Source organism: Misgurnus anguillicaudatus, chromosome 23, assembly GCF_027580225.2.
Source record: "Misgurnus anguillicaudatus chromosome 23, ASM2758022v2, whole genome shotgun sequence".
In the NCBI taxonomy this organism is placed as follows: domain Eukaryota; kingdom Metazoa; phylum Chordata; class Actinopteri; order Cypriniformes; family Cobitidae; genus Misgurnus; species Misgurnus anguillicaudatus.
In genome coordinates, this window is record NC_073359.2 from 25,961,337 (window position 1) to 25,975,247 (window position 13,911).

The window sequence follows — 13,911 nt, forward strand, 5'->3', positions numbered from 1 at the left end:
CGCAGTGCGCACTTTCGATTTGTTTACTATAAAAGTGATCAAGTTTTTTTTTTAAATGTCGCCTTCTTAGCACATTTTTTCTGATATTTTTTATTTTGTTTTCTTCAAGTTTGCCCTACTTATATTTCATTGTTTTGGCACCGCATTTAAACAGATAAATTAAATATGGCATTTTAATTTTTTACACCTTACTGTATTGTACTGTATTATACGTATTTTTCCTGACTGTACAACGGATCAATTTTAATTAATAGTTGACGTTATTACGTTTATAAAAAAACCCGCTATGCTCAAACAGGAAACAACATGGGCTCGTGGCTAAAATGACTCTTTCATCTTTTGTTTCGATGCTCGGTATTTTGTAAATGTGATATGCTTATACATTTAAGGCTATCGGCTTCATGTATGCACTTGCTTACATTATTTGTCGTTTTAATGTGGAAAAACAAGCTTGGTGTCTTTGCGACCCCGCTAGCAATGAAGCTAAAGGTTGAGGAGGAAATCACGTGACCATTCGCAGCGACAGGCTCGAATGCCTTTTCATCATTTCGATAATACACTTTTGGCAAATATCTCGATGTTTATTGTACGTTAAACATCTTTTATAAAGTGTAACCATAAAATATATATTAGTATGAAAAAGACAAACTAATTTTATTATAGCAAAAATGCTTGAGAACATGAACATTGTTTTACACACACGAAAAATACTTAATTTCAATATTTTCATAATTGTTTTTTGTTAAAATCTCACACCAAATAAATACACTGTTTATTTTTCAACACAAAGTTTATTAAAACTGCACCTCAGAGAATAAAACAGTTTTATTGTTATTCCATATAGGAAACAGAGGTATTACTTTTCAACAGAACAAAAATAAATGTGCTTTCTGGCAGCACATTTTCTACATAAACACAAGAAACAGCATCCATTCAGTTAAAGCGAAAGACAGAAAAACAATTTTTTTGCTCAAGGTCACTGTGAGTTCTCCGGGATCATAACCATGACCTCTCCCTCCATGACCACCTTGTCTTTGACAGCACAGGAAACAGAAATGAAAGCGAAGGACATTTTGATTTTTTTAACCTCTGCTTCCGCTACCACCTCCTCTCCGATGAAGAGGGGTGCCGGAAAGCGTATTTCCTGATGGAGAAAAATGCAACCTTTGCCAGGCAACTTAGTCCCCAAAACTGCTGAGATCAGACCGTTAATCAGCACTCCGTGAACAATGGGATTCTCGAAAGAGGTTGTTTTGGCGTACTCGGGGTCGAGGTGGAGAGGATTTGTGTCTCCAGTCAGCTCAGCAAAAAGTGCGACATCTCTAGCACTGAATGTTTTTGCTAGTGACGCCCGTTCCCCTACATAAAGCAGCCTGTGACCTACCGTAAGGGGTGTGGGAACTGTCAGTATGCCAGAAATTGCTGAGTTGACAACATGACACATCTTTCTGCCGAAAATATTTCTTTTGAGAATAAACGTCATTTTTCTAATAATGTAGGCACTCCTCAAGAAGTCGAACCCTCTCCAAACTGCAGCTCCCGGCTATTCCCAGACAAAGCTAGCAAAAAAGGTGACACCTGAAATGATAAATAAAACAACTTTAGATAACCTTTTGAGATGTGTTGAACATGAACATGTTATAAGGTCTTTACTGACATCTACTGTTAATTACAAGAATGCAACATGCAAGGTACCAAAATTCCATAGTTGCAAAGGCTTGAAGTACATAAGAGATTTAGTAAAGTTGGAAAAACCCACCTGTATGACCCTAAAAGCACAAGCCACCTCCTGAAAGGATCCCAGCAATGTCAAGGCACTCCACAACTTCACCAGCCCCCTTTTGCAAGAAACAACAGGGAATGTAAGGTAATAAAGATTTTTATTAAAGGTGCCAAAGAATGCATTGAAATAAAGTGTTAAATTTTTCTCTGAAATCTACATAGAAAGTATGTGGCTTTATTAAGTGCAAACATTATCCAGAAATGGTTTTACATGTCAATTTACAACCCTAGGATTTGCCCTTAGAATACGTACTACCGGCACATCCGGGAACTTGACTGTAAATTTCGTTACCGCCCCCTTTTGGGGGAAAACAAACCAGACCTTCCATTGACTTCCATTCAAAATAGCGGAACAAAGCAACGTTTTTACACAGCCGGCAGGCATAAATAACTTATGAAATCACTCAGATTAAACATGTTGCCATAGAGCATGAAAGATACATTAACACATTTAATTTTGTTCAATATAAAAACATGTCCCTTTCATTCTCCCAGTGTCAAATTTGTGTAACAACGCTATCCAGTGATTGCTGGAAAATCACTAAGGCTATTTGTATGGCTGGACGGAAAATGGCACCCAGTACTCTAAATATAAAGACATAATATATAAATACGAAGTAACTTTCAAATACGAAGTAAAATCATTCCAGTTGCTTCCCTGTTGACTCGATGAGGTACGAATAAATAAAACACCTCTGGCCAATAGGGAGCGTTGTTACACAAATTTGACGCTGGGAGAATGAAAGAGACATGTTTTTATATTAACCAAATTAAATGTGTAAATGTATCTTTCGCGCTCTATGGCAGGCAGGGTGGACAGATAATTACTCAACATGTTTAATCTGAGTGATTTCATAAGTTATTTACGCCTGCCGGCTGTGTACGAGCGTTGCTTTGTTACGCTATTTTGAATGGAAGTCAATGGAAGGTCTGGTTTGTTTTCCCCCAAAAGTGGGCGTGAACCTGTTCAGAGATATTCTATGACGTTGTGCCGGTTGTGCGTATGAAATGGTCGATTATTACCTTATTTGGTAATAAGGGTCATGAATAATAATGTTGAGCTCCGCTCTGATTGGCTGTGTCTCAGAGCAGTTCAGTTCAGTAGTTCTGTGTGTGTGTAAAGAGACCTTATGTTTGAGCCTGTATCACATAAAGATACAGATTTTGAGGAATAATCAATTGTTTGGAGATTGTTGATGGACGTTTCTGAGTGGTAAGTTTGTGTTTTTATTCAGTGTGGACCTGCAACACGTAACTGTAATATCAATAGTGGAACTTCAGGCCAAATGTTAGCATATAGCATTATCTAGCACATAGCATTAACTAGCATATAGCGCTAATGTCACAAATTGGGAAATTTCACTTGGGAAAAAAATCGAGATATTTATAGCATAACACCATCCATCCCAAAATTACAGAGATATGAAGTTCAGTCAATATCGCCTAGCCCTACTATATATTCTAACTAATATTCAAACTTTGAGGGACACCAAACCTTCATTTTCAGTTTTTTTACTTCTTCTGTGCATTGAAAACATTACGGTGTGATGTATATGCAATGAAGAAACTACTTACCTGTTGTATACACGCAGTATAGCTGTCCGTGAGCTCTCATCAAACTTCAACAGATCAAATGGAAAAGCAGCTCCAACCTGCCATATAGAAAAATATTCAGTTACACAAAAGGAACACGAATCTATACGCAGGGGGGCCCAAACTCAGTCCTGGAGGGCCGGGGTCCTGCAGAGTTTAGCGCCAAATCAAACACACCTGAAGCAGGTAATTAAGATCTTACTCAGCATACTAGAAGTAACTTCCGGGAAGGTGTGCCGAGGTAAGTTGAAGCTAAACTCTACAGGACACCGGACCTCCATGACCGAGTTTGGGTACTCGACTCGTAGACTATACAAAACATAGTCAACTGTGCAGAATTACAGATTGGAACCAAAACTTTGATGGTATTTATCTACTCGTTTTACTTGTACTTTACTTAGTTATATAATAAACGGTGCAAAGGTTTGCTTACCTCTCCATACAGATCCTTAAGAGCAGAAATGATCAATTGTTTAAACTGTGGGGCGGAAATACTTTTGTTTCCATTCTCCAAAATTCTAAGAGAGTTACAGAGACATTACATTAAGATATTCAATGCATTACAATAATATAATAATGGTTGATAATTGATCAAATTCACTTACAGGGATATCTTCATATAGTGATATACCGAGGCATTTTTGTACACATGGCGCTCATAAGTTGTGGGTTCCTCCATAACATGTAGTAGCCTACTGTGGTTGTAAACTTTTCATTTACTCATACAGTCTGTAATCTGCGTTTCGATAAACAAAAGATAGATATTTATTAATCCAGTGCTATATTCTGCACTAAGGTTTATTGAACATTTACTGTCGTAATACCTGGAATTTTAATTCCAGAAGTACTTTGGACCCTGCTGAAAAACAATATAAACCACAACAGACGTTCCAATGGATTTAATGGGAATTGTATAATAGAAACTAGAATGGTCTCTGTGGTTTTTCCTGGTAATGTGTTGGGTTCTTCTGTTGATGAGAGGTTATTTGACACATGGGAACCAATAGGACACCAATAAATCCTACTGGATTAAATGACTACATTAAAGGAATTTGGTAATGTTTTAATGGAAAACAGCTGATGATATTTGTAATGGAAACCAGAATTGGTATTAACCTTCCAACAAGGGAGTACTATAATAACCATTGTACATTAATATCATTTAGTAACATGGTATATGAAAATGCACCTCAGGTTTTTTATCCTGTACTTTATGTAAGGTAAATTATGAAAGTAATGCGCACTTTACTGGAAAGAACAATGTTTTGCAACTCACGCGTGAGGTCTACACTAGCTTTAAGCTCCAAACCCGTGAAACTGTTGACTCAAGAGCTGTGTAACAACGCAAATTGCATGTATTTGTTAATAACTGTTATAAAAACAACCATACTTACACAATAACAGGCTGACAGCGTCCTTCGCGTGCCAACGTGCGTTTCTTCCTCCATTAAATATCGCGAGAAAAGCGCCACACTGCCCGTTCTTCAAAGTATCGCGAGAACGATGTCGTGCGGTTTCTCAACACTCTATCAAATCTCGCGAGAACAAAGCGCCTGTTGCAGATAAACGAAATATGCGATAAACGATTTTTACTTAGGATTTGTTCATGACGTAAAGGCAGAAAGAAAGGCTAAGATGAGGCAATATTTTTACTACGACGTATTTAAAGAAACTCTAATCTAATACGTGTTTGTATATATTTATATATATTTTTGACTTTAATATATTGAATGACATGTATTTATTTGAGTTTCATATCATGAAAATGCATGCATTCGTCTAAAGTTGTGATAGAGAGTTGCGCAACTCTCATTCAGAGACGCTGGCTTGAGGTTTCCTCGGAACTTCCTGAAGCAGCTTCTTTCGCTTTTCATTTCTTTATAGTTCATTGAGCTTGGAAAAAAGCAAATGTTTTTAATCGCCTGCTCACAGTTTAAAGAAAACAGACGAAGATAGAGAAACAGACAAAGGGAGAATTAAATAGCCTAACTTTAGTCCTATGGTAAGTTTATTGCTGTGTTATTTTGCTGTCGATGGTGTTCGGCGTCACGAGGGCTTGTTTTCTGTTTCACCGTTTAACTTCATTTATGCCAATTTTGCATAAAAAACAATTTTATATTGATGCATTTATTTGACTCAATCGTTACGAATAGCTAAAAGTATAGTGCTTTTTTTAAAATTTGTAAATATCATATGAATAATATTATAGCATGTTAAAACATCAGTACTGCCATTTTATGCTATTAATGTAATGTATCTCCACAGTACTTATTACCTTAAATTACATACTACTAGTGCCTAAGCTTGTTTATGTCTATTTTTTAGATCAGGTATGGCTGCCCTAGATGCTTCTAGCAATATAAAAGAAGGTAAGTGTTTTTCATGTTTTTGTTAATGCAATGCTAATCAATGCTTAGCCACATATAGCAACATATTAATGTAACATTAATGTAAGCAGCGGAGGATGCGGCTCAGCTCCTGAGTGAAGCCATCAACTCCAGGGATAAAGAAGAATCGATGAAATGTCTGGAGCAGCTGTTGGATCTGAAGCTCCCCGTGTGCGTCAAAATAAAACCAGAAGCGTACATCCAAAACGATATAAGGTATGCTGTCAAACCAGTTGTATTTGTTCTGAAAGTCTTTCTGCTGACAATCAAACCCTAATGTGATGTTCTGCTGTGCTCTGATGCAGGTTGAGGGTTGGAGTGGCTGATGCCATGTCAGATGCCTACATCCCCATCACAGTGATGGTACCTGTTTACATAACAATATCAGAACTGAAAGAAAAGGTGAATAATTTTGATATCGTTAATAAATTAGTGATCTCTGAAAGCTATTGGCAGTCATAAATTTTCGTAAACTTTTAGATCAGTAATGACTACGGATTCCACCCGACCCTCCAGCGATGGGTCATCGGGAAGCGTCTCGCCCAGGACAAAGAGACCTTGTTTCGATATGGGATCAGAAACGACGACGACTCCGTCTTCCTCTTCATTATGGCGGCCAAGGCTGTCAATCTGAAGCGTGAGCAGGAAAGAAAAGATAAGGAAGAGAAACTCATAGATGGTAATGAACTGGGCTTTCTATATTGACTACATTTACTGATTCACATGGTGCTTGAATGACAGCTCATAGTTTTTGTGTAGATTAAACACAGGTTGACTTTTATTTTCAATAAAGATATCATAGAAAACATTGAAAATCAAGACCGGCCAGCTCAGCGGCCTCCAGATGTGCGACCGAAAGCAAATATTCCCAAACCTCAGGTATCTATCTGGCTGCCTGCTTGTCTATCTGCCTGTCTATCTATCTGTCTATATATCTATCTGCCTGTCTGTTTGTCTGTCTGCCTGTCTATCTATCTATCTGCCTGTCTATCTATCTATCTGCATGTCTGCCCACCTATCTATCTGTCTGCCTATCTATCTGTCTATTTGCCTGCCTATCTGTCTGCCTGTCTATCTGCCTGTCTATCTGTCTGCCTATCTATCTGTCTATCTGCCTATCTATCAGTCTATTTGCCTGTCTGTCTATCTATCTGTCTGTCTGTCTGTCTATCCGCCTGCCTATCTGTCTGTCTGTCTGTCTGTCTGTCTGTCTGTCGGTCTGTCTGTCTGTCTGCCTACCGGTCTGTCTGCCTACCGGTCTGTCTGCCTACCGGTCTGTCTGCCTACCGGTCTGTCTGTCTGTCTGTCTGTCTGTCGGTCTGTCTGTCTGTCTTTCTATCTGCCTGTCTGTCTGTCTATGTGTCTGTCTGTATGTCTCTCTGTCTGCATGTCTGTCTGCGTGTCTGTCTGTCTGTCTGTCTGTCTGTCTATCTATCTGCCTGTCTGTCTGTCTATGTGTCTGTCTGTCTGTCTGTCTGTCTATCTGTCTATCTATCTATCTATCTATCTATCTATCTATCTATCTATCTATCTATCTATCTATCTATCTATCTATCTATCTATCTATCTATCTGCCTACCGGTCTGCGTGTCTGTCTGTCTGTCTGTCTGTCTATCTATCTGCCTGTCTGTCTGTCTATGTGTCTGTCTGCATGTCTGTCTGTCTGTCTGTCTGTCTGTCTATCTATCTATCTATCTATCTATCTATCTATCTATCTATCTATCTATCTATCTATCTATCTATCTATCTATCTATCTATCTATCTATCTATCTATCTATCTATCTATCTATCTATCTATCTATCTATCTGCCTACCGGTCGGTCTGTCTGTCTGTCTGTCTGTCTGCCTGTCTGTCTATCTATCTATCTATCTATCTGCATGTCTATCTATCTGTCTGTCTGTCTGCCTACCTGACTGTTTGCCTGTCTGTCTGTCTATCTGCCTACCTGTCTATCTGCCTACCGGCCTGTCTGCCTACCTGTCTGCCTGCCTGCCTGCCTGTCTATCTATCTATCTGCCTGTCTGTCTATCTATCTGCCTGTCTATCTATCTATCTGCATGTCTGTCTATCTATCTGCATGTCTATCTATCTGTCTGCATGTCTGCCTACCCGACTGTTTGCCCACCTGACTGTTTGCCTATCTGCCTATCTACCTATCTGCCTATCTGTCTATCTACCTATCTGCCTATCTGCCTATCTATCTATCTATCTATCTATCTATCTATCTATCTATCTATCTATCTATCTATCCATCTATCCATCTATCCATCTATCTATCTATCTATCTATCTATCTATCTATCTATCTATCTGCCTACCGGTCTGTCTGCCTACCTGTCTGTTTGCCTGTCTGTCTGTTTGCCTGTCTGTCTGTCTGTCTATCTGCCTACCTGTCTATCTGCCTACCGGTCTGTCTGCCTGCCTTTCTGTCTAGCTATCTGCCTGTATGTCTATCTATCTGCATGTCTATCTGCATGTCTATCTGTCTGTCTGTCTGCCTACCTGACTGTTTGCCTATCTATCTGCCTATCTATCTGCCTGCCTGTCTGTCTGTCTGTCTATCTATCTGCATGTCTATCTATCTGCATGTCTATCTGTCTATCTATCTGTCTATCTATCTAACTGTCTGTCTGTCTGCCTACCTGACTGTTTGCCTGTCTGTCTGTCTGTCTGTCTGTCTATCTATCTGCATGTCTATCTATCTGCCTGTCTATCTGTCTGCATGTCTATCTGTCTGTCTATCTATCTATCTAACTGTATGTCTGTCTGTCTGTCTGCCTACCTGACTGTTTGCCTATCTATCTGCCTGTCTATCTGTCTGCATGTCTATCTGTCTATCTATCTATCTAACTGTATGTCTGTCTGTCTGTCTGCCTACCTGTCTGTTTGCCTATCTATCTGCCTGTCTATCTATCTATCTATCTGCATGTCTATCTATCTATCTGCCTGTCTGTCTACATGTCTGTCTGTTTGTTTATCTATCTGACTGTCTATCTATCTGCCTATGAATGATAATACTATGAATGTTACTTTAGGCCGGCTGGTCCTGTCCAGGGTGCACATTCGTTAATAAACCCACCCGTCCAGGATGTGAGATGTGTAGCACGGCCAGACCCGACAACTACAAAGTGCCAGACCTGTACCAGCCGGATGAAGAGGAGACCAGAAGACTTCAGTTTGAGCAACTCGCTAGCCTGCAGTATGAGCAGGTTAGCTGAGTGGACATCACATATTGGACTTATTATTAAGTTAAAGCTGTTACTGTAGCTCAACTAGTTGAGCATGGCGCTAGCAACGACCAGGTCATGGGTTCGATTCTCAGGGAACACATATACTGACATAATGTATGCTTTGAATGTATTGTAAGAGCGTATACCAAATGTATAAATGTAATGTAAATAAATACTGATCTGCAGGATGTAGATATAGAAAGTGAATTATTTAAGTGATCCATGACAAGGAGTACCAAATTATTAAAATATTCAACCATTTAAAAAAGAGAAATATAATGACTTTTGACACCAAATGTACCTGCAATTATATAACGAGCTATGTATACACATGTATGCAATGTATACCATAAATGCTTTGGATAAAAGCATCAGCCCAATGCATAAATGGAAATGAATATCATTGGAATTTTAAGCCTATAGTAAGAACATAAATACTGTACATTTCTTTAGGATTTGCTGGATTATTGTGTTTGTGTATGAATTATTATCTGATAAAATACTAAAATATAATGCACAACTGTGTCTGGGTTTTCTTCAATAATAGTCTATTCTGGAAGAACGGGAGAATAATTTCCGTGACCTCTTGAATACGGATGTCCACGGCCTGGTGGAAAACACAGAAGAACTGGATTGTGCAATTTGCTTTGACACCATCTCGCCAGGGGAGGGCGCTGTATTAAGAGAGTGCTTGCACAGCTTCTGCAGGTAGGATATGAACGGGCGTCGTTTATAAAAGGGTTAAACTAAAATTACCTCATAGACTAAAATCTGCCTTTTGCATGTTTCCTACAGGGAATGTCTGAAGGGAACTGTACAGAACTGCAGAGACGCTGAAGTCACGTGTCCTTTTGTAGACCAGGAGTATTCATGTAACTGCAAACTTCAGGACCGAGAAATCAAAGCGGTAAGATTGAAACTCTCCTGCTGAAAAAAGACATAGAAATTCGAATGGTTTCTATTACAAAACCATTAAAGGTTTAAAGGCCACATGTTACACCCATTTTTACAAGATGTAATATAAGTCTCAGGTGTGCCTAGAATGTGCTTGTGAACTTTCAGCTTTAAATACCCCACAGATCTTTATTATAGCATGTCCAAAATACCCCTATTTGGGTAGGAGCAAAAAAGCGAGTGTGTACCTTTAAATGCAAATGAGCTGCTGCCCTCATTCCCTTAAAGGATTAGCCAATTTTCTTAAACAAATCCAGAGAATTTACTCACCACCATGTCATCCAAAATGTTGATGTCTTTCTTTGTTCAGTCGAGAAGAAAGTATGTTTTTTGAGGAAAACATTGCAGGATTTTTCTCATTTTAATAGACTTTAATAGAGCCCAACACTTAATAGTTTTTTTCAACTCTAAACGATCGCAAACGAGACATGAGGGTCTTATCTAGCGAAACGATTGTCATTTTTGACAGGAAGAATGGAGAATGTGTACTTTTAAACCACAACATCTCTTCTTCCTCCGGCTGTGTGATGAGCCAGCGCGACCTCACGTAATTGCGTAGTGACGTGGAAAGGTCACGTGTTACATTTATGAAATGCACATTTCCGGACCATTTTAAAAATAAACTGACACAAAGACATTAATTAGTATCATTCCACATACAACTACGTCGGAACGGTCCTCTTTCTCCACAGTGGGGCGTAGTTTCGCGTTCGTCCTCTGTGACCTCTTGACGTGATGATGTATTGCGTGGGGTCGCGCTGGCGCGTCATGACCGGACCTGGACGGGAGGTTGTGGTTTAAAAGGGCATATTTTTTAATTTTCCTGTCAAAAATGACAATCGTTTCACTAGATAAGACCCTCATGTCTCGTTTGCGATCGTTTAGAGTTGAAAAAAAACTATTAAGTGTTGGGCTATTAAAGTCCATTAAAATGAGAAAAATCCTGCAATGTTTTCCTCAAAAAACATAATTTCTTCTCGACTGAACAAAGAAAGACATCAACATTTTGGATGACATGGTGGTGAGTAAATTATCTGGATTTTTTTTAAGAAAATGGACTAATCCTTTAACAACTGACAGTGATCTGATTCCTGGGAATACAGTCTGAGACAATAGCATCTTTAGCCGCGTAGCGCTACAACATAATAACAAACACATTTTGAAAAGCTTTTATTCAGTCAGTCAGTGGCCATGGGCGGGGCTTTATCAGTGTGACATCACATTAACAAGAAAATCAACACGTCTAATGATTTTTGTCATTGTAAGGTTGTTGTGCTCACACACTGCCAACACACATTAATGTCCAAACACCCTGTAAAAGTGGATTTTTCATAATATATGCTCTTTAACTCATTTCCCGCCAGCCATTTTTCGAAACGTTGCCCGGCAGCATTTTTTGTGATTTTCACAAAATGCCTTTTGAGAAAATGTTCTTCTAAAAATATAAATATGCAAATATATAAACGTGCAAATATATCAAATGAAAGAACAGACCCTCTGCTTTTAAACAAACAATAAACAAACAAACAAAACTGGGGGAAAAACTTTCTTCCCATCTATATTTTTTTCTCTGCTTATAAACTCATAAATCTGGGTAGTTTTCTTAAAAAAAAATTTTTTTTTAGAAAAAAGCTTAATTACATTTTTTGTGAAGGAATTTTGTTAGAGATAAGATTAATAACGACACATACACAGAGTTTAAAATTAATAAAAAAAAATTAGCTTTAGTTTTTTATATATTGGGTAAGTGTGCCCAATTTATCTAGTGGATAATTGCGGTATTACAGCTTAACATCAAACCACATCAGGGACACTTTTTAATGCAAATGTTTTCTCTTAATTGACGAGATATCTCGAGATATCTCGTCAATGGCGGGGAAAGAGTTAACATCAGCTGTTTACCATTAAAACCATTACATTTCCTTTATGTAGTTTATTTTGTTTCTACTTCCAGCAGTATTTAATGGTATTCTATTGGTTACCATCCACCAATGAACCCAATTGAATACAATTCATATTTAAACCATTAAACTGAATTTCTGAAATGGTTCGTATTGTTTTTAGCAGGGTTATATAGCCCTACAACTTTCATTTATTGTGATTTACCTGCTACGCTTCAACATAGACTTCAATGTTTTCCTCCAGCTGCTTACCCAGGACGAGTATCAAAAGATTTTGGAACTGAGGCTAAGCATCGCAGAGTCCCGCAGCGAGAACAGCTACCACTGCAAGACGCCCGACTGCCCAGGCTGGTGCATCTTCGAAGACGACGTGAACGAATTTCCGTGCGACATCTGCAACGAGACCAACTGCCTCCTTTGCAAGGTAAAGACGAGTCTTGTTTAGGTTCACAGATGTTATTTATTTCTTTTAAAAGTCTCTTTATATAGATCTTAAGTGATATTAAAGCATGTGGTTTTTTTTGTAGGCCATTCATAAGGGAATGAATTGCAAAGAGTATCAGGACGATCTTCGCGTAAGAGCGCAGAATGACGCCGCAGCCCGGCAGACCACCGAGATGCTTGAGGTGGACGGAAAGTTTATTTGCTTAAAGGAAAACACCACCGTTATTCAATGTTTTACTATGTTCTTACCTCAACGCGTGCACTTTTGGTCTTTGTACAGCGTTTTGTGGGTGTGTTGGCATTTGGCCTAGCCCCATTCATTCCTTAGGATCCAAACCAAAGTTTTATTTTGTGCCACCATACTTACTCATGTAACAGTCTTTAAATAGGGAAAACATGGAAGTGTTTGGTGGCTTCTAAATTCATCCCTGTTTGGAGCCATAGGAATGAATGGGGCTGGGCTAGGTGCTGGCACATTCACGGGGCGCTGTACAAGGATTAAAAGTGCACGCATTAAAAAAGAAAGGTATGTATTAATTCATCTAAGTTGAGGTAAGAACAGTAGGACGTTGAGGAAAGGTGGTGTTTTCCTTTAAGTGCCCTCCAAATCACAAATGGTAATAATCAATGTCACACAGAAATTATTTGTATTAAAATTTTGTTTATTACCGTAGCAACTTTTAACCAGCGGCGAGGCGATGAACTGTCCCAAATGTAAGGTGATCGTCCAGAAGAAAGACGGCTGTGATTGGATCTGCTGTCTGATGTGTAAGACGGAGATCTGCTGGGTGACCAAACAGGCTCGATGGGGACCTCAGGTCAGACTAAACCACTCGATTTATTGATTATATGCTGTATATTTAGTGTGGTAATGAAACTCAATAATGTTTTGTCACTTCAGGGTGCTGGAGATATATCAGGTGGCTGCAGATGTCGAGTCAATGGAGTCCTATGCCATCCAAAATGCCAAAATTGCCACTAAACGCACTTTTACACACCTTCACATTGGGTTGATGTGCGACACACAGGTTGTGAAGCTATATGCTTCATTTATTTAACTCATTATTGCGCAAGACTCAACTTGTACCAAACACTGATTACAGAATTCGGAAGTTATTGAGCCTTAATAGGAAGTTAACTATAGGAAGTGCCTTATTGTTAGTTTTTCTGCATTAAATGTTATAGGAGTACAGAAGTGTTTACAAAAAGTATATCTTAAATCACTACTATTTTTTTATTATTAAATCATACTATGGGATTTGTGCAATGACGGATAATCAAACAAGTTTCTGTCATGTATCGGCACTGTGAAATAAATTGTCAGGGATACACAATAGGATACTCAAGGGAATTTTTGTTTGCTCTGCTACAGCCAGACTAAAAAAAAAAAAAAAGAGGAAGAAAATAATAACAAAAACATACTTGTGACTAATGCAGAGAAATTGTGACAAACGACTCTAATCGAATGTGTAGAATGCAAATTGTTGACATTCCAAAACATTTTCATTATCACGATATTACAATAAAATACAACTGGAATTGTTTTTCCTTTTTCTCAACTGTTTACAATATTTTATGCATTATTAAAGATAGCACAAACAAACAAGGAGTTATTTTTT

General features: G+C 38.5%; 3 protein-coding genes across 4 annotated transcripts; 1 reads left to right on the forward strand and 2 right to left on the reverse strand.

Annotated features, from left to right (window-relative positions):
• Positions 1 to 771: 771 nt before the first annotated feature.
• LOC129453187 (hydroxyacyl-thioester dehydratase type 2, mitochondrial-like) lies at positions 772 to 1,483 on the reverse strand. Its single transcript, XM_055217306.2, has one exon. The coding sequence runs from the start codon at positions 1,481 to 1,483 to the stop codon at positions 977 to 979; it is 507 nt and encodes a 168-aa protein (XP_055073281.1). The 3' UTR covers positions 772 to 976.
• rpp14 (ribonuclease P/MRP 14 subunit) lies at positions 1,440 to 4,925 on the reverse strand. 2 transcript variants are annotated; one of them, XM_055217307.2, is made up of 6 exons: positions 4,770 to 4,925; positions 3,981 to 4,111; positions 3,809 to 3,893; positions 3,358 to 3,434; positions 1,760 to 1,838; positions 1,440 to 1,578 (listed from the first exon to the last, which is right to left on the reverse strand). In XM_055217307.2, exons 2-6 carry the CDS (start codon positions 4,052 to 4,054, stop codon positions 1,507 to 1,509), a joined length of 387 nt encoding a protein of 128 aa, XP_055073282.2. In that variant the 5' UTR covers positions 4,055 to 4,111; positions 4,770 to 4,925; the 3' UTR covers positions 1,440 to 1,506. The 2 variants fall into 2 exon arrangements, with proteins under 2 accessions (XP_055073282.2, XP_055073283.2); XM_055217308.2 differs by lacking the exon at positions 4,770 to 4,925 and adding an exon at positions 4,200 to 4,220.
• Positions 4,926 to 5,127: 202 nt separating this feature from the next.
• rbck1 (RanBP-type and C3HC4-type zinc finger containing 1) lies at positions 5,128 to 13,898 on the forward strand. The gene is made up of 13 exons (XM_055217304.2): positions 5,128 to 5,377; positions 5,701 to 5,744; positions 5,834 to 5,978; positions 6,068 to 6,164; positions 6,243 to 6,441; positions 6,556 to 6,641; positions 8,799 to 8,972; positions 9,541 to 9,701; positions 9,789 to 9,900; positions 12,093 to 12,272; positions 12,376 to 12,474; positions 12,967 to 13,110; positions 13,194 to 13,898. The coding sequence occupies exons 2-13, from the start codon at positions 5,708 to 5,710 to the stop codon at positions 13,272 to 13,274; spliced, it is 1,515 nt and encodes a 504-aa protein (XP_055073279.1). The 5' UTR covers positions 5,128 to 5,377; positions 5,701 to 5,707; the 3' UTR covers positions 13,275 to 13,898.
• Positions 13,899 to 13,911: the final 13 nt, after the last annotated feature.